The 20,330-nt window shown below is 43.9% G+C and overlaps 1 protein-coding gene across 6 annotated transcripts; it reads left to right on the forward strand.

Moving 5' to 3' along the window:
• The first annotated feature begins 6 nt into the window (after window positions 1-6).
• On the forward strand, window positions 7-19,999 carry TAF7L (TATA-box binding protein associated factor 7 like). Of its 6 annotated transcripts, none has more exons than XM_087728073.1 (13): window positions 7-66; window positions 1,810-1,878; window positions 4,100-4,173; window positions 5,297-5,375; window positions 7,608-7,741; window positions 8,280-8,406; window positions 9,455-9,522; window positions 12,728-12,800; window positions 14,642-14,758; window positions 15,587-15,778; window positions 16,478-16,590; window positions 17,556-17,615; window positions 19,504-19,999. In XM_087728073.1, exons 2-13 carry the CDS (start codon window positions 1,866-1,868, stop codon window positions 19,546-19,548), a joined length of 1,095 nt encoding a protein of 364 aa, XP_087584199.1. In that variant the 5' UTR covers window positions 7-66; window positions 1,810-1,865; the 3' UTR covers window positions 19,549-19,999. The 6 variants fall into 6 exon arrangements, with proteins under 6 accessions (XP_087584199.1, XP_087584200.1, XP_087584202.1 ...); XM_087728074.1 differs by having other exon boundaries at window positions 15,590-15,778; XM_087728076.1 differs by having other exon boundaries at window positions 9,455-9,513.
• The last annotated feature ends 331 nt before the right edge of the window (window positions 20,000-20,330 follow it).

A 20,330-nucleotide genomic window follows, 5' to 3' on the forward strand; every position in this document is an offset into this window, starting at 1 on the left:
GCGGCCCCGCCCCTTCCGGTTCTCCTTCCGCTTCCGCATCTCGATCGGTCGAGTAACCGGTGGCAGGTGAGTCCGGTCTGCGGGAGAGGCGGCTTGGCTCCCCGTTGGGTCCTTCGGCAAGCCCCCAGCCCTGCCCCAATGAGGAAGAGACCCCCGGAAGAAGCCCCTTCGGAGCAGCCGGGGGTCCTCGGTCTCCTAGGCGCCCTCCCGCACCTGTTTTTTTTTGGGGGGGTGTCCATAGTTTTTGGGGGCTCAAAGCCCCCGCTTCGTACCCCCTCCACCTGTGCGGGGTGGGGTGGGGTTCGAGGCTTCTTTTTGCTTAGCTGTTGGGTCGATATTGGTTTTTCGTCCTTTTCCACCTGGATTTCCTCCAGCTTGGCAACTTTAAGAAGGGTGGACTTCAACTCCCAGAATCCCCCAGTTCTAAAGCGGCTGAGGGTGGGGAAGGGTTCCTTCCTGGGGAATTCTGGGAGTTGAAGTCCAGCTGTGTGGGTAACGGAGGCTATTGGTAGCTGGGGGTTGGATTGAAGTGGGCTTCTTGGTCCCAACAACATTGACAGGGCAAGGCACTAGAATGTAAACTGTGAGTGAATCCCATTCCTCACTAGCACTGATGAAGTTACCTAGTTGGGTCATGAAACCTCAGCATAAATCACAACCAAGCTCAGAGAGAAACCGAGGACCCCACAGTTCTCCTCCTTCCTTCTGCAGCCCCCCCTTCCCTTGTAACACTGATGATGTTACCTAGTTGTCTGCAAGACAACAACCGAGCTCAGAGATCACCCAAGGACCCACAATCCTCCTCTTCCTCTCCCACTCCCTTCTAGCACTGATGATGTTACCTAGTTGAGTAATGAAACGTCTGCAAGACAACAACACAAGCTCAAAGAACACCAAGGTCCCCTCAAGTCCACTTGTTTTAAAGCTGCCCTGAATGGGAAATACTGGATTAAATTTTAGAATAGAATGGGCTGGAAGGGGCTTTGGAGGTCTTGGAGCTCCAGTCCCCTGCTCAAGCAGGAGAACCATTTTAGATAAGTCTAGATCCTAGAGAAATGCTTGCGGGGTGGGGAAGGGGGCTTTCTCTCCCAGGAAGGCATGTGGCCCGACTTCTAAATCATGGTTCGAGCAAACCTGATTAATTTCAAGGTTTGATGCAGTAGATTCCACATAGTCTTTTGCCCCAAAGACATTGAAGAGGTTTTGTCTGCTTTTGCAATAGCAATAGCAGTTAGACTTATATACCGCTTCATAGGGCTTTCAGCCCTCTCTAAGCGGTTTACAGAGTCAGCATATCGCCCCCAACAATCCGGGTCCTCATTTTACCCACCTCGGAAGGATAGAAGGCTGAGTCAACCCTGAGCCGGTGAGATTTGAACAGCCGAACTGCAGAACTGCAGTCAGCTGAAGTAGCCTGCAGTGCTGCCCTCTAACCACTGTGCCACCTCGGCTCTCCTAGATCTGGCCTACAGAACCGGAATTCCTCTCCCAAATTGTTTCTTCATAAATTAAAAATAGCCTTTTGGATTGTGCCTCTTCCATTTTTGCTGCTGCTGGATAAACGCCGCAGAGCTGAGAAATCTCCTGATTTGCTATTGTGACATATTCCTAATACGAAGTTCTATAGGAAACAGATTCAAGGAAGTGCGTCCCCCCCCCCCGTATGCTTTTTGTTACAGAAATAATGTCTCATTCCAAGAACAGAAGGAGACCATATGATGTGTTTAAACCTTCTATATAGCAATAGGTTCATCTGCAGATAATCTCTGGTTTTTTTTCTTAACTCTCTTTCTTTGCATTTACGTTTAGTATTTTTGAATGATACAAGTTTTTATAAACCTTTGCACGAAGCAAGAAGAGGAGGAATGGCGTCTGCAAGTAATGTGTTTTACGTTTCTCTGGTGGTGGGTCTTTAGCTTCCTCTCTAGAAGGTGTGCTGATTTTGGTACAAAAAGCTATTCTGCTTTTCTAAAGCGATGCCCAGGAGAACTGCAGACTCCTGGTGTGTGTGTGTGTGTATGTGTGTGTGTGTGAGAGAGAGAGAGAGAGAGAGAGATGGCGATATGGCTGTGCTTGGCCAGCTTTTACGAACAAGGATCAAAGCGTTCTTGTTACAGTACTAATTTAATGGGAGCAGATCTTTCCTTCCTTTACATGCTCCAGCAAGTGGCAGGATCTTTTCTCCAGTGTCTGCATTTTCATGCTTCAGACGATCAAATTATGCTGTGTTCTCCTTAATGCTCCACATTTGTACTTCTGTCCTCCCGGGGGCACCTTATTTGAAAGAGCTAAGAAGGCATTTTGCTTGTTTGCTTAAGGTGGGAAGATAGGGGAACAGATCCCTTAGCTGTCCTTTTTTTAAGCTGTGCAAACATTAATTTATACACAGAGCAGATCATGAGAAAGGCAGAGCTAGATGAATCAAAAGTTGGAGTTAGGATTGCTGGGAGAAATATCAACAACCTCAGATATGCAGATGATACCACTCTTAATGGCAGAAATGCGGGTGAAGGAGGAGAGTGCAAAAGGTGGCTTGAAACTCAATATTTAGAAAACTAAGATCATGGCATCTGGACCTTTCAATTCCTGGCAAATAGATGGGGAAGAAATGGCGGCAGTGACAGATTTTATTTTCCTGGGCTCCAAGATCATCCCAGATGGGGACTGCAGCCAAGAAATTAAAATATGCTTCCTCCTGGGGAGGAAAGCTATGGCAAATCTAGACAGCATACTAAAAAACAGAGACATCACCCTGCCAACAAAAGTGCATATAATCAAGGCTATGGTTTTCCCAGTTGCAATGGATGGCTGTGAAAGTTGGACCATAAGAAAGGCTGAGCGCCAAAGAATGGAGGCCTTTGAACTCTGGTGTTGGAGAAGACTCCTGCGAGTCCCTTGGACTGCAAGGCCATCCAACCGGTTAGTCCTAGGGGAGATCAACCCTGACTGCTCTTTAGAAGGCCAGATCCTGAAGAGGAAACTCAAATACTTTGGCCACCTCATGAGAAGGAAGGACTCCCTGGAGAAGAGCCTGATGCTGGGAACGATTGAGGGTAAAAGAAGAAAGGGACAGCAGAGAATGAGGTGGCTAGATGGAGTCACTGAAGCAGTAGGTGTGAGCTTAAATGGACTCCAGAGGTTGGTAGAGGACAGGAAGGCCTGGAGGAACATTGTCCATGGGGTTGCGATGGGTCGGACACGACTTCCCAACTAACAACAACAAAACATTAACGTATTCTTGTTTAAGTAGAAGCAATCTCGTTGTCTTTAATTAAATAATGGAAATAAGCCGAGTGGATGCGATGCACTAAGGAAACCATTCTGCTTTCAAATTTAATGGCTTCCAATAAGACCTATAAGGCTATAAGGCTGAAATTGGGCTTCAATACATGTCCCGAAGGTGCTTTTCCCAAAAGGCAACTGGACTTTGTTTTTCGCTTCTCATCCAAGAAGCTTCTTCAGTTCTGACTTTCAATGTTCCCTTGGTGGATTTGACAATAGAGAAGGGTTTCTCAACCGTAGCAACGAGCCCAGGTGGATTTCAGGTGTCAGAACTGAAGAAGCTTCTTGGATGAGAAGCGAAATGTCTTCAAGGGAAAATCCAGTTGCTTTTTGGAAAAGCATCTTTGGGACAACCATGACCTGGATGACGGAGAATCTCCATAAACTCTTAAAGTGAAATCTTCCTCATCCCCATCAAATACTTTATTTATCCCACGACACTGATTTAATTCCGTGCTGATTTTCCAATGAGAACTCTCCCCTTCTTTGGAAGTACAGTTTTTTCCTTGAAAATGTTTCACTTCTCATCCTTCTCAAGGACCCCCCCTCCCCCCAAGAAAGTCCACTTGCCTTTTTGAAAAAGCATCTTTTGGGACAACAATGACCTGGGTGATGGAGAATCCCCATAGACATTAGCTTCACCTTATGGTGTAACACCTCGGTTCTCTCTGATAAGGTGCTTCCGGATGGAATGCGTTTGTATGCACTGCTGTTGTGTGATTGCTAGCAACTCGGCAAGTTGCCTAGCAGTGCTCAAGGAAGGCACTTGTGAAACAGTTGGGTAACTGTGTTTTTTCTTGTCTTCTCAACCTCTAAGAAGTGAGGATGACCAAGAACAAGGATAACATCCCCCACGAGCTAGAGAGCCAGTTCGTTTTGCGGCTGCCTCCGGTAAGTGACCCGAAGAATAAAATAGGAGAATATATTAGGAATAGAATGAATAGAATAGAATTACAAATATAATCAGAATAGGAAATAGAATAAGAATAAGAAATAGAATAAGAATAAGAAATAGAATAAGAATAATAAACAGAATTAGAATAGTAGAATAGAAATAGAATAAGAATAATAGAATAAGAACATAAGAAATAGAATAAGAAATAATTAGAATGGTATAGGAATAGGATAAGAAAGAATAGAATAGAAATAGAATAAGAATAATAAATAGAATAGAAATAGAAAAAGAATATTGGAATAAGAACAGAATAAGAAATAGAATAAGAAAGAGAATGTAATAGAATAAAAGAATAGAATAGAAATAGAAAAAGAATAATAGACTAAGAACAGAATAAGAACTAGAATAAGAACTAGAATAAGAAATAATTAGAATAGAATAGGAATAGGATAGGAAAGAATAGAATAAGAAGAATAGAATAGAAATAGAATAAGAATAATAGAATAAGAACAGAATAAGAACTAGAATAAGAAATAATTAGAATAGAATAGGATAAGAAAGAATAGAATAAGAAGTATAGAGTAGAATAGGAATAGAATAAGAGAATAAGAACAGAATAAGAAATAATTAGAATAGAATTGAATGGGAATAGGATAAGAAAAAAATAGAATAAGAATAAGAGAATAGAAATAGATTAAGAATAATAGAATAAGAACAATAAGAAATAAAATTAGAATGGAATAGGAATAAGATAAGAAAGAATAGAATAGAAATAGAATAAGAATAATAGAATAGAATAGAAATAATATAAAAATAATAGAATAGAAAAAGAAATAGAATAAAAATAATAGAATAGAAATAATATAAAAATAATAGAATAGAAATAGAATAAGAATAATAGAATAAGAACAGAATAAGAAATAGAATAAAAAATAATTAGAATAGAATAGGAATAGAATAAGAAAATAGAATAGAATAAACAATGTTGGAAGGGACTTTGGAGGTCTTCTAGTCCAACCCCAAATGAGTAAATGCTAACATCACCTACCATTTTGCTGTCATTCCTGCTTATGTCTGTAATGGTCCCTTGATCCTGGTTCTCGCTGCCTCTCTGCTTAGGAATATGCTTCTACGGTGCGGAGAGCAGTTCAGTCTGGGAGCGTCAACTTGAAGGACAGGCTCACGATTGAATTGCATGGTAAGGGGACAACATCAGGTGCTTTTCATTTCTTCCTTAAAAATCAGGTACAGGTGGTCCTTGACTTACAGCCATTCATTTAGTTGACCATTCAAAGTTACAGCGGGCATTGGAAAAGGTGACTTTTGTAATGGGTTTTCACCCTTATGACGGTTGCAGCAAAATCCCCTGGTGACAGGATGAAAATTCAGATGCTTGGCAACTGGCATGTACTTATGCCGGTTGCCTAAGTCATGCGATCGGCTTTTGTGACCCCCCTGACAAGCAAAGTCAATGGAGAAGCCAGATTCCCTTGACAATCGTGTTACTAACTTCACAGCTGAGTGAGTCAGTTAACCGCTGTGGCAAAAAAGGTAATAAAATGGGACAAAACTCAATTGTCTCACTTAGCAATGGAAATTTTGGGCTCAGTTGTGGTTGTAAGTCAAGGATTACCTGTAACATAAAAGAATAAGGGATGGATGAGGAAGCAAGAAATCTAAAAATGTCAAGAACTATACTTGGATTTTCCTAGTATGTCATTAGTAAATTTTCCCCTTCTTTTTGCAGCTGTTTAGTATTGTGCTACTGATACTTAGTCAATACAACACAATACAATACAATTCAATAGCAGAGTTGGAAGGGACCTTGGAGGTCTTCTAGTCCAACCCCCTGCCTAGGCAGGAAACCCTACACCACTTCAGACAAATGATTATCCAACTTCTTCTTAAAATCTTCCAGTGTTGGGGCATTCCCAACTTCTGGAGGCAAGTTGTCCCACTGATTCATTGTTCTAACTGTCAGGAAATTTCTCCTTAGTTCTAAGTCGCTTCTCTCCTTGATTAGTTTCCACCCATTGTCACCTGAATCAGGATTGTCTAGAGATTTTCTTAAGTGACAGGTGTCCTGAAATCATATTTTTGAATAGCCAGGTTTTCTGTCTTGGCCACAAGATTACGTGATATCCAGATTGGCCAAGAAAAACCCACCCATGTATTGAACGGTTATAGCGTTGTTATATTTTGATTGCATCAGATTGTTTTGCTTTATTTTCGTACTGGTCTTGGACCCTAGTAAAATATTGTTCTGTTGCCGTTGCAGTTCATTTGACTTTTGAGTTAGTTCATCCCGTGCTTAGCCTTTTTGGGACGCATTTCTTGAGAGTCGAAAACATTTGAATGTGGTCTAACATCTCATTTCACTGCCATTTCTAAAATAGGGAGAAAAAATGAACAGAAAAGAGCTTTCTAAATGGAGTCTTTCTCGTCATTTAAACACACACAACATACACAAACACACATTTCGCTACTTTTGGACCTTTTTCACATATAATGGAAGTAACCCGATAGTCTGAGCCCATAACCTTGTGGCTATCAGGGTTCTGACTGATGCTCTAATTAAATCATGAGCCTCAAGTTCTAGTCTTCCAATATGTGTGTGTTTGTGTGTGTGTGTGTGTTCATTCGTTCCAGCATAACTCTGGAATGCCTAGAGCAGTTTCAACCAAACTTGGTACAAAGATGATTTCCTCTCTAGAAACAAATATTGTGTGGGTAAGACACCCTGAAAACCCCTCAGGGTATGCGTTCTGTTAAGATACAGCCTGTTGTGTCTTAAAATGGCTTTTACTGTACAGCGCAGTGCAGTTGCCATGATAACGGCTTCAAAGTACTCCACAAGGGGGATCCCTCTGATAAGGGGGAGGGGGGGAATCCAACATTAGAAATTATGTTTGGTCCAGACATTTCCCCCCTATAAATAAATACCCAGACGGCAACTATTGGCTAGTTGATAATAAAAAATACTCAGCGGTTGAATGTTTCATAAGTACCACATAGCACAGGGGGTGTCAAACTTGATATCATCGAGGACCACATCAAGGTTGTGTTTTGACCTCGGGGTGTGTGCGTGTGGTGTGGCCAGCTCGACATCCGTTTTCGGCTGCGACAGCCTCCTACAGCCAATATGCCAGCAAAAATGGAGCTGGTGTGTGTGTGTATGTGTGGGTGTGTGGGTGTGTGGGCATGGCCATCTTGAGCTCTGTTTTGGACCATGACAGCCTCCTGCAGCCCTCTGCCGGTGAAAACAGAGCTCGGAGGGGCCACACAGAGAGGCACCCTGGGCTGGTCATTTGCTGTTTTCCAAGGCGGCCCCACGGGCCAGTTCTAAGCACCCCGCAGGCCGGATCTGGCCCGTGGGCCTTGAGTTTGACACCCCTGACGTAGCAATTCCCCCGTTTCCTTATTCCTGCAGCGGATGGCCGTCACGGGATTGTGCGAGTGGACCGTGTCCCCTTAGCTGCCAAGTTGGTGGACTTGCCCTGCACAATGGAAAGCTTGAAAACCATCGATAAGAAGACCTTCTACAAAACGGCCGACATTTGCCAGGTAGATGTCAAGTTTCCAAAAGATGCCCGAATTAATTCACGAGCCCTCCCACCAATCAGAAAGCTCAGCCAAGATGGTTTTGCTTTTCATTTTCATAGGCATGTCTTCTTTCCATTTCCCCTCTTAAATCTGTAATTATTATTTTTTCCTCCAAACCACAAACAGTTATGGAATACAGTTGATCTTAACAGTCCTTTGAGGGTGCAGCATTTCTAACAAACTGCCATCCTGGAGCTTAAAACTCCCATCAGTTCTGGACTGATAGAAGCTTGAAAGGAAATTAGACAACGTGATGGTGGATTGAAAAAAAAGACAGTGGCAACTAGTTATGAAAATTCAGAGTCTTATCTCCCAATACTGAGCAATTTGTGCTCATATTACAAATTTCTCACTGATAACTGGTTGACTGACCACTCTGACAAGACTGAACGAAGCAAGCCTGTGCTTTGATGTAACATAACTTTCCTTGGGCTTTTTACACCCTCTAATTTCTCTCTGATAACAGTCAATTTTTCTTTTATTCCGTCGCGGAGTTCAGATGCTTGTGTGCACTGTGGATGGAGAACTCTACCCTCCTTTAGAGGAACCATCCGTTAGTACTGACGCTAGAGCCAACAAGAAGAAGGATAAAGACCGGGAGAAGAAATTTATCTGGAATCATGGCAGTGAGTAGCTCTTGGGTCATACACCTACGCTAGCGAGCCTTAATCTGTGCATTGTCCCCTACCTCCATGCCGCCACCATTCTGCCTTCCCAAGAGCATGAAGCAAACTCCTGGTCAAAACCCCCTTTTATTAATTGACTGTGAATTCTGCTCATTCACATCCAGCAAAGTCTTTCAAGGGAGGATTTACAGTCACAGACCTTATCCGGCTTGGAGAGCTGCCAGGCCGAGATCTGCAAAACTTGGCAAGGAGTCTCGGAGAGTCACGAACCAATTAAGCGAACTCACTGTCTCCTGCAAACTCCACTCCCCTTTTGCTTCTCTTTTATTTCCTCTGGGAGGGGCCATTCATCCTCCACCTGTGGCCTTACTCCCAAGTTGACCCCTGTTCTTTAGCTGTTCCCTTCGTCTGGCAACTCTGCGCATGCGCACACTGGGAACAGGCTCCAGCTGTTCGTCTGCCTCACTGATGTCTGACTCTGAAGGCAGCTGATAACTGTCAGACGGCTCTGGCCCCCTCTCTGCCTCCAACACAGAGCCCTCATCAGAGCCTTCCCCAGACTCCAGGAGTGGCCCATGTTCCTCCCCAACCTCCTCACTTTCCGAATCTGTTCCCAGCTTTGCTGGCGGGCCACAACAGTAATAAACCCAGGGCTGAAGGACCACCCAAAATCCCCTAACCCCATAGCACAGCTTCCTTTCCCATCAGTTCCTAACCGATTTGGCTGGTTCCTTCGTTCTCTTTCTGCTGGGAACTGGATTCGTTCAGCTTGCCCTGCAGCCTCCTCTCCAAGTCTTCCTCTGTGTCCACAGAGCCCTCATCAGAGCCTTCCCCAGACTCCAGGACTGGCCCATGTTCCTCCCCAACCTTCTCACTGACCGAATCTGCTCGTGGGCCACTACACCTTCATCGTGAAGGACGATGAGACCCATTGCTCTTCCTGTCTTTGGTTCAGAACGCTAGCATCTCCTCTACACCCCAAAGACCAGTTGGCTGCCCCCTCCTGTTCTATCTTCCCTTTGCCAATTCACTTGTTTTCTTCTTGCAGTTACTCTCCCGTTGAAGAACGTCCGAAAGAGGCGCTTCCGAAAGACGGCTAAGAAGAAGGTGAGTCATGTACGTGAGCCTTCGAGATCTGTTGCTTACGGAAGCCAGAGTCCAAATGTAAAGCTCAATTGGGAATTTGAGTCAAGGATAGAATAGAGTAGAATTCTTTATTGGCCAAGCGTGATTGGACACACAAATAATTTGTCTTTGGTGCAGATGCTCTCAGTGTACATAAAAGAAAAGGTACATTTGTCAAGAATCATAAGGTACAGCACTTGATGTTAGTCATAGGGTACAAATACGCAATCAAATCATATTAGGAAACAATATAAATCATAAGGATACAAGCATCAAAGTTGCAGTCATGCAGTCCTAAGTGGGAGGAGGTGGGGGATAGGAACAATGAGAAGATTAATAGTAATAGTAATGCAGGGTAAGACAGTATCTTAGTTTATTCTTACGTTGTTTTAGGAAGTTTATTCTAAGTGGGAAGTTTTGAAACCTGCTTTGAGAATGAGGAAAACGCTCAAAAGGGATGATGGTCACCCTTCCTTTGAGATACTTTTGAGGCGCATGGTTGCTGAGCATAGTCCTCCACAACACTTGGGTGCAACTTGAGAAGATAGACAATTAAGTTCCTCTGGAGCTATGACCTGAGAAGTTGCTTCTGGGTGGGAATACCTACTTGGCCCCACCTCCAAGCTCCTGAGATTTCATCCCTTCCTCTTGAAGCCAAGGTGTCATTCTACACTGACCCTGTTTCCCAATCTTCTCCATCCCCCCCCATCCCCCCCCCCGACCCCATTCACACACGCACAAATAAAACCTGGAACAAGGAACACAGTGTGTGTGTGTGTGTGTGTGTGTGTGTGGATTAGCAGCAAGTTACTAAATGTTTGTGGAGATCCTTGGTCCTCCATGTCATGGCTGTCCCAATGGTACTTTTTTATTTTTATTTTTTAATCAAGTTTTTATTTTATTTTTGGTTACACATACATATTTAAGAACAAAGTGTTGTCCGGTGTTTTTCCTTTTTACATCTTCCCATGTACACAATCCATTTTACATCATAATTCTGTTCCAATTTCAGCTCTAGTGTTCTCTTTTCATATTTTCCATTTTACCCTGATTTCCTTTTTAATACATCTACAGCATCATTAATGGTTCCACCACAAAACCGCGTTGGACTAAAGCACGCTCGACGAAACCGCGTAGCTAACGTCATCACAGGGCGACAACAGTGCGGAGACAAGCATGCTGTAAACGCTAAACCTAAAATTAACCCCTAAACCTAAACCTAACCCCCATAAACCTAATCCTAAACCTAACCCTTAACCTAACCCTTAACCTAACCCTAAACCTAATCCTAAACCTAACCCTAAACCTAATCCTTACCTTAACTTGAATCGGCTTGCTTTCAAAGCGCTATTAAAGCGCCCTTCTTTCTCCACGCTCGCTGTTGTCGCCCTGTTGATGACGTCAGCGACGCGGTTTAATCGGGCACGCTTTAGTCGAGCGCCGTTTTGTCGTGCCACGTCATTAATTGACCCTTCAAAATTAATCCAAGTTCTCATTCCCTGTTTCATCTATTAGCCTATTTTACTCCAGTGGAAACCTCTAGCTGTTTTCCATTTTATGTTCCTTTTTCCTCCCTATTCTTGTTCTTCAGTTAAGCCCTCTATTGCTCTTTTTCTCTCCTGTTCCCTGGTCTGAATTATCCATCTATTTTTCTTACTTTTCCTTGCCATTTAAGGTTTCGCACATATTCTTTTAGCCCAATTCATTGCCAAAGGTACTTTTTTTTTCAAGGGGCAACTGCACTTCCGTGGTTTTTCTTTGAAGACATTTCACTTCTCATCTAAGAAGCTTCTTCTGGAGCTGAAGAAGCTTCTTGAATGAGAAGCGAGATGTCTTCAAAGAAAAACAAGAGTCCAGTTGCCTCTTGGGGGGAAAAAAACCCACCTTTGCAGCAAGCTATTAGTTTTTGTGCCTTTTCGATGACCAGGTGGAGGAAGTTTTGACCTACGACATGGAGAGGCAGAATGCTAGTGGGAAGCCTTGCATAATTGTGCAGAAGTGAATGTGAAAGGTGAAGTTGATGGCTATACATGGATGTGCCCCACAGCAGAAAGTTAGGAGAGAAATAAACTCTTTCTTTTTTTAAAAAGTTTTATGAATTTTTTATCATTTACATTTTGTTGGTGCTTAATAAACATCGTGTTGTCTGGGTTATTTTATTTTCTTAGCAGTACAGATTACAATCTTAATCTCCACCCCGTTTTTTCCCCCAACCACTGGTAGAATAAATTCCATATTTGATAATATTCTGTATCTTCTCTCTGTTTAACCTTCAATGTGAGTCTGTCCATTTCTGCACAATCCAGTATCTTCCTAATTACCCCTTCGTCCCGTGGTATTTCTTCATTTTTCCAATGTTGTGCAAATATAATCCTCGCTGCTGTTGAGACATGCAATATTAAATATAGCAATAGCAATTACAAAATAAGACTTATATACTGCTTCACAGTGCTTGACAGTCCTCTCTAAGTGGTTTATAGAGTCAGCCCATTGCCCCCAACAATCTGGGTCCTCATTTTATTCACCTTGGAAGGATGGAAAGCTGAGTCAACCTTGAGCCTGGTGAGATTCGAACTGCCAAACTGCTGGCAGCTGGTGATCAGCAGAAGTAGCAATAGCAATAGTTAGACTTATATACCGCTTCATAGGGCTTTCAGCCCTCTCTAAGCGGTTTACAGAGTCAGCATATTGCCCCAACAACAATCCAGGTCCTCATTTTACCCACCTTGGAAGGATGGAAGGCTGAGTCAACCTTGAGCCTGGTGGGATTTGAACAGCCGAACTGCTGAACTGCAGTCAGCTGAAGTAGCCTGCAGTGCTGCGCCACCTTGGCTCTTGAAGTAGCCTGAATTACTGCACTCTAATCACTGCGCCACCGCGGCTCATTTTGCTTATCACATTTTTCTGGTGCCTATACCTAACAGAAAAAGCTCAGATTTAAAATCTTTGTGTTTTCCCATCTTTTTATGTATTTTGCCCAATTTCTTTTTCTTTTCTTTTGCTTTAACACAGTCCCACCACATATGGTAATATGTCCCCGTTTTTGGGTTACATTTCCAACAGTTGCCAGATATATTTTTGAATATTTTAGAGAACCTAGCAGGTGGTAAGAAATAAACCACTAAAGTGCTCTAGAGGCAAGAACTCAGCTGGGATTATACAATCTCTCTCTTTTTCCTCCTTTTCTCTGTTGCAGTATATCGAGTCTCCAGATGTGGAGAAAGAAGTGAAGCGCCTTCTCAGCACAGATGCCGAAGCCGTCAGTGTCCGTATCCTCCCCCCCAAAGATTTATTTTGAAATGAATAGCCAGTCCTCAAGACCACAACTGAGCCCCAGATTCCCATTCTGCTAAGCAAGGCTGTCGTTAAGTGAGTTTTGCCCCACTTTATGACTCTTTTTGCCACCGTTGTTAAGCAAATCATGGAAGTTGTTAAATGAACCAGGGGATCGTTAAGCAAACCCGGCTTCTCGTTGACGTGTTGAAACCCTGCTGGAAAAGTTTACAAACGGTGATTGCATGACCCAGGACAGTGGAACTGTCATAAGTACATGCCAGTTGCCAAGTGCCTGGTTTTTTATCACATGACCACAAGGAGGCAGCAAAACGGTCCTTACTCGCTTTTTTCAGGCCTTTTGTAACTTTGACTGGTCGCTAAATGAATAGCTAGTTGTAAGTTGAGAACTATCTGTAGTGGGGAGCGATCCATGCTTGGCTGCTACTGGAAAACCGGGAACCACCTAAACTTGGGCATCAAAGGGCTTTAGAAATGTTTCACCGAATTTTTTTAAAAAATGGGATGAAATTTCCAACCCAGGTGGCTGAAATTTTCTAACGATTTCTCACCGAAAACCCCGGAATTGTCCCCAGGAATTGGTGGGGTTTCTTTTTCCCCATTACAACTTTCTGTGAGTTTGAGTAGAAGTATGGAAAGCCACTAAAGGCGTCAATGTGTTACTTAAATCACCTTGTAAGTACCGTATTTTTCGGACTATAAGACGCACCGGAGTATAAGACGTGGCATGGTTTTGAAGAGGTAATTTTTTTTAAAAAAAGTTTTTGCACTCTGCAGGCCTCCCAAACCCTCTGTACGCCTCGTTTTCTGCAAAATATGTGTGTGTGTGCGCGCGCGCACACACACACACACACACACACACACACACACACACACACACACATATATATATAATGTTGCATTTTTGCTGATAAATAAATAAATAAAGGGAGACTAGTATAGATCTATTTCAAGTTATTTAGCTCTCATCAGCTAGCCATACCCTTACTGGGATTTGAACCTGTGCTGTATTACATATTAAGCAGTAGTGTTAACCACTAAGCCACAAGGTTCTCCTCCTTATCAGCTGAGCCAGGGAAGTAGGTATGTATTTAGTGTCACAACCCCTGGTATGCCCAAATATGGAAGGAAGCAGACTGCTTCCTTTCTCTGTCTATTAGCTCATCGCAAGAAACCATCACGACAGAAAGTCATTATTTTTACTGTTGCCTTTGTTACATTTGTGTTGCATTTGTGCTGATAAATAAATAAATAAAGAGAGACTAGTATAAATCTATTTCAAGCTATTTAGCTCTCATCAGCTAGCCATACCTTTATTGGGATTTGAACCTGTGCTGTATTACATATTAAGCAGTGTGTTAACCACTAAGCCACAAGGTTCTCCTCCTTATCAGCTGAGCCAGGGAAGTAGGTATGTATTTAGTGTCACAACCCCTGGTATGCCCAAGCCTCTGTGCAAACCCTCTGCACGTCCATCCTTGCAAAGGGGGCGAGGTTTCGGTAGGCCAAAAATGCTGCATTCAGTGTATATAAGACGCACCCAGATTTTCACCCTCTTTTTTGAGGAAAAAGGTGCGTCTCATACTCCTAAAAATACGGTAAGTCAGAGGCGTTATGTTCCATCCATGGGAATTTGACTGGAATTCTCTCTTTGGGACACCATTTCTAAAGCTGAACTTCCCTTCATCAAATTGAGTGAGGCTGGTGGGGAAAATGCAAGAATAATTTATCCAACATGCAAATTCTGTTTCTTGATGATGTCATTCCCTATTGAATTGAATTACATTTCCCTTAACTTGACCGTGCCTGAATTCAGGCTGGGAAGTGATTGCAGAAGATGAAACGAAGGAAGCTGAGAATCATGGGCTGCTTACAGGCCTGGATATTTCTTCTCCTGGCATGACCGGGCATAAACAAGGCCATGGATCTTCAGGTATGGTCACATTTTAGGATGCTACCCCAGCATTGCCAATTCTTGAACAGCCACTAGATGGCGGCAAAGCATTAATATTTCCTCCAGCTCTCTGTTGCCACCTTGTGATCCCCTGGAGTTCTGCAATCAGGATAGCCCTAACCCAGGGGTCAGCATCCTTGAACACTCAGAGCCACAAAGGCCCTAAACAGAAGTCCCCTGTTCAATTCTGGAGCCAACTGGAGGTTCAGTTCCCCCACCATAGAGTCTCCTCCTAGTGCGGTGTTGTTTTTCCTCTGCTGACCGGAAGTCCACTTTCCCACCACCATCACCATAGAGTCTACTCCTAGTGCGGCGTCCTTTTTCTTCTCCCTGTCCTAACCGAAAGCCCTATCAATTGTGGAGCCGACTGGAGACGGAGCCGCAGCAGAGGAATGAAAGAGCCACATGCGACTCCAGAGCTGCAGGTTGCTGACCCCTGTCCTAAAGAGCCGAGGTGGCGCAGTGGTTAGAGTGCAGTACTGCAGGCCACTTCAGCTGACTGTTATCTGCAGTTCAGCGGTTCTAATCTCACTGGCTCAAGGTTGACTCAGCCTTCCATCCTTCCGAGGTGGGTGAAATGAGGGCCCAGACTGTGGGGGCGATATGCTGACTCTGTAAACCGCTTAGAGAGGGCTGAAAGCCCTATGAAGCGGTATATAAGTCTAACTTCTATTGCTGTTGCTAACCAAATGGCTAGGGGGGGGGGGCATTGAGGTGTAGAGACCAGATTAGCCAGTCTTCTGAACAAGACACAATGCGGTAACATTGAGGAGTAATTGGCTCCTTTTCCTTTCCCTGTCCAACCAGCAGAACGTGACGAACTCCGGGAGATGTTTAATGAAATCAGCAGCAGCAGCAGCGATGAAGATGAGAGAGATCACCATGACGACGAAGATCTGAACGTGATGGATACAGAGGAAGACTTGGAGAGGAGGCTGCAGGGCAAGCTGAACGAATCCAGTTCCCAGCAGCAAGAGAACGAAGGAACCAGCCAAATCGGTTAGGAGCTGGTGGGAAAGGAAGCTGTGCTATGGGGTTAGGGGATTTTGGGTGGTCCTGGGGGCAGCCCTGGGTTTATTACTGTTGTGGCTGGCCAGTGGTCAGGGGAACTGGCAGCAGATTCGGACAGTGAGGAGGTAGGGGAGGAACATGGGCCAGTCATGAAGTCTGGGGAATGATGAGGGTTCTGTGTCGGAGGTAGAGAGGGGGCCAGAGCCATCTGGCAGTTATCAGCTGCCTTCAGAGTCAGACATCAGTGAGGCAGAGGAACAGCTGGAGCCTGTTCCCAGTGTGCGCATGCACAGAGTTGCCAGACGAAGGGAACAGCTAAAGAACAGGGGTCGACTTGGAAGTAAGGTCACAGGTGGATGATGAATGGCCCTTCCCAGAGGAAATAAAAGAGGAGCAAAAGGGGAGTTGAGTTTGCAGGAGACCATTAGTTCGCTTAATTGGTTTGTGACTCTCCGAGACTCCTTGCCAAGTTTTGCAGATTTTGGCCTGGCAGCTCTCCAAGCTAGATAAGGTCTGTGACCGTAAATCCTCCCTTGAAAGACTTTGCTGGATGTGAATGAACAGAATTCATAGTCAGTTAATAAAAGGGGTTTTTGTCGGGACCAGGACTTTGCTTCAGGCTCTTGGGAAGCCTCGGTCAGAACAGTTACCAGGACAGCCCTTGATTTATTATTTCTCTCTTTGTAGCGGCTGGAATCCAGAAGCAAATTGACAACCTGAAGGGCAAACTGCAAGAGACCCAGGAGCGCAGGAAACGCCAAGAAGACCTCATCATGAAAGTGGAGAATCTGGCCCTCAAGGTGACTCTGGAATTAATTTTTTTATCCCACCTTTATTATTGTTTAGAAACCCAAGGCAGCGAACACACTCCTTCCTCTTCCTGTTTTCCCCCGAACAACAACCTTTTGAGAGGTGGGCTGTGCTCAAGATCAGTGTTTCTCAACCTTGGCAACTTGAAGATGTCCGGACTTCAACTCCCAGAATTCCCCAGCCAGCATTCGCTGGCTGGGGAATTCTGGGAGTTGAAGTCCGGACATCTTCAAGTTGCCAAGGTTGAGAAACACTGCTCAAGATCACCCAGCCATCTTTCATGCCTAAGGCGGGACTAGAACTCACCTGCTCCTGGTGATTGGGTTATTTTATTTGCTTAACAGTACAGATTGGATTCTTAACCTCCACCCCCCTTCCCCCCCCCTCAACCCCTGGTAGAATCAATTCCATGTTTGAAAATGTTCTGCATCTGTTTAACCTTCAATGTGAGTCTGTCCATTTCTGCACAATCCAGCATCCTCTTAATTGTCTCTTCGTCTCGTGGTATTCCTTTTTTCCAACGTTGTGCAAATATAATCCTCGCTGCTGTTAAGATATGCAATATTGAATATATATTTTGCTTATTGCAATTTTTCTGGTGCTATACCAGAAAAAATTGAGAGGTGGGTTGTGCTAAGAGATGGGGGCTGACCCAAGATCACCTGGCCACCTTTCATGCTAAGGCAAGACTAGCAATGGCACTTAGACTTATATACCGCTTCGCAGTGCTTTTACAGCCCTCTCTAAGCGGTTTACAGAGTCAGCATATTGTCCCCAACAATCTGGGTCCTCATTTTACCCACCTCGGAAGGATGGAAGCTGAGTCAACCTTGAGCCTGGTGAGATTCGAACTGCCAAATTGCAGTCAGCTGGCAATCAGCAGAAGTAGCCTGCAGTACTGCACTCTAACCACTGCACTCATAGATAACCTCTTTGTTATCGGTCTAATTCCCAGACACGTCTCCAAGCTGTGCTGGATGAGTTCAAACAACAAGAAGATCGAGAGAAACAGCAGGTAAGATTTCTGCCGTTTCGGTAGAATTCTGAGTGGAAAGAAGGCTTTTAGAAACCCACAAGGTGCAGCAATTTTAGCTGGGATGAACGTTCAAAACACAGAAGCGAACCATTCACTGGTAGGCTAGCCTGGGAAAATATTTGCAGGGCACTAAGCGGTTACCCAGCATTTGACTACGCTCTGAATTGCTGGTAACTTCCATCCATTGTGCACGTATGAGTGGAAACCCATCAGAGCAACTTCGTGGTTACAAGTGAATGTTGCTTGGCTGAGCTGGCTGGGATTTGGGGGTGGTCTTTTGCTTGATATCTATAATATCAGAATAGATCCTTTAAAAAAAAAGATATTGTGGAGACCCTGTTTTGTGAATTAGACAATTCACAAATGCAATTGCTTCTGAGTTGTTGTTTTTTTAGCAATTCAGATTAGCTCTGATGAAGGCTGAGAAATCCATGAAGGAGATACGTTTGTGGAGATTCTGTGTCATCCAGATCACTGTTGTCCCAAAGGTGCTTTTTCAAGGAGGCAACTGGACTTTCTTGTTATTCTCTGAAGAGGTTTCGCTTCTCATCCAAGAAGCTTCTTCAGATCTGACTGGGTGGTGTGGAATGAAAAGATTTATACTCCTTGGCAGACAGCTGGTCATTTGCATTCTTTTTAGAGCGTCATTGAGGCCACTTGAAGGTTTATCTGTGTCCTTAGGGTCAACCGAGTGGTACAACTGGGTGTGGAGCCCTTTTGGAACTGCTGAAAGGACTGTGTTGTAAACTGGAGACAGATAATGTTGTATCCCTCCTCCTGTGTTGAGAGAAGGCTGTTCAATTTGAGACAGATGCCCTCTTTCAAACCAGCAATCCACTCTATCCAAAATGTGGGCTTTGCTGTCTTAAATGCAGATGGACTGCTGGATCTTGTCCTGATGAGTCTTCAATGGTGGGCCATGCGCTGGAGAACAAACCCACAAGGACAAGATTCAGCAACCGTGAGGAGAACATTTTGCATTGTCTAGACAGCCCTGAGGAAATCAAATGCGGGTCATGACTTTAGGAGAACGCCTTGATGTTTCCCTTCTTCTTCATTGCTATGTTCCCAAAATCTCTACACAGAAAAAGCTTCCATTCACGTCCTCCCACTCAGGCCCATTTTTGTGTTGAAACTATGGACCTAGCGAGATCACCTTTTATAAAAGTGAGAAGAAAGGATTATCGTACGGGTTAGGAATAATAGGAAAGATTGTCTGCCTAGAGATAGAGAGATCGGGGAACTAATGGAAATGTTGCAGCAGATTTGAGGTTTGTAATCTACTTATGAAAGACCAGGACTCAAGACCACGAAGGTGAGAGAAACAGGTTTATTTGATGCATCGAGTTCAGCGTGCTCACACACCAAAATCTGAACTGCCTGGGCTCTGCCCAGGATGCTACTTTTATGCCGTGTTCCACACTGTGCATTCTCAAGGCGTTTCCATACACGAGACAAGCATGACATTTCGAAAAGGAGAAGTTCATTTGGAATGTTAGCTGTTTCACCTCTGTTCTATCTCTCACCCACGCCTGGCTTCCTGTGCCCCTCTTTTACGGGGTCTTGCCACACTGTTAAGCACTATTTTTAATACTTATGGGGAAGTTGGAGAGAAAGTTCACTCAAGCTAAAAGTCATAGTTGGAACCCCAGGGCACTAGAATGAAAAGCCAAGCTAATATGAATTTATAAGGTCAATTCTATTAAGACCACCTAACCTGGCCAGCCACTGGTGGGTTTACCTGTGCACCCCCTCCTGCATCAGAAAGATCCGTGGACCTTTATTTGAAGGAGAAAGATGGGACTGGTTGTAGATTTCATTGTTTAATAATAGTTTTTTTTTTTCATTTCTCCTCCTTTCTCTGCAGCTGGCATCTCTTCAAGAGCAGCTAGAAGCTCTGATGGAAAAATGAACATTTCAACTTCCAAGAACAGAAGTTCTGATATTGAACTAAGAAGTTTCTTCTCTTGGTGCTGCGGCCCGCAGATTCTAGCCAGGCTCCAGGAGTTATGGTTTACAAATAGCATGTGTAGAAAACATGCAGAAAACGTGAATGTTTTGCAAAGAACGGGATTTCCTGGAAGATGGCCACAAAAAGAGTGTTTCATTGCCGAAAGCAAAATTCACGTCAGGACAATCTTTGGTTCTTTTTTCATCTCTGCATCTTTTCTGATTTCCGAGGAGCCAATGTCGCAGTGTTTTAAATAGCATGAAATCAATTCTTTCTGGCATGAGGGATGACAACACTCTGCATATTTGGAAATACTGATGGTGTGAGAGAAAAGTTTGCCTCCTAACATTCCTCTCTGCGCAGTCTTGTCTTCAAGAACATTATGAAATAAAAACAAAGTTTTCTGTGTATATATATTATATGTTATTTGGAATATATTTCATCGATTATTTGAAACTCTTCAAGTATTTTTGATATAATAGCAGAAGCAATAGCAGTTAGACTTATATACCGCTTCATAGGGCTTTCAGCCCTCTCTAAGCGGTTTACAGAGTCAGTATATCGCCCCCACAATCTGGGTCCTCATTTTGCCCACCTCGGAAGGATGGAAGGCTGAGTCAACCCTGAGCCGGTGAGATTTGAACCGCCGAACTGCAGATAACAGTCAGCTGAAGTGGCTGCAGTACAGCACTCTAACCACTGCGCCACCTCGATTCTATAATGGCCCAACCATCTAGCAATCA

This window comes from Thamnophis sirtalis, unplaced genomic scaffold (genome assembly GCF_051295495.1).
Source record: "Thamnophis sirtalis isolate CommonGarterSnake01/CBP01778 unplaced genomic scaffold, rThaSir2_p1.2 scaffold_13, whole genome shotgun sequence".
NCBI lineage: Eukaryota > Metazoa > Chordata > Lepidosauria > Squamata > Natricidae > Thamnophis > Thamnophis sirtalis.

What these genes read in the sequence shown, in the direction of transcription:
- TAF7L (XM_087728073.1), top strand. An exon ending in ATTTATCTGGAATCATGGCA is followed by an intron (nt 8,407 to 9,454) that starts GTGAGTAGCTCT and finishes TTCTTCTTGCAG; the next exon opens with TTACTCTCCCGTTGAAGAAC. An exon ending in TGCCGAAGCCGTCAGTGTCC is followed by an intron (nt 12,801 to 14,641) that starts GTATCCTCCCCC and finishes GCCTGAATTCAG; the next exon opens with GCTGGGAAGTGATTGCAGAA.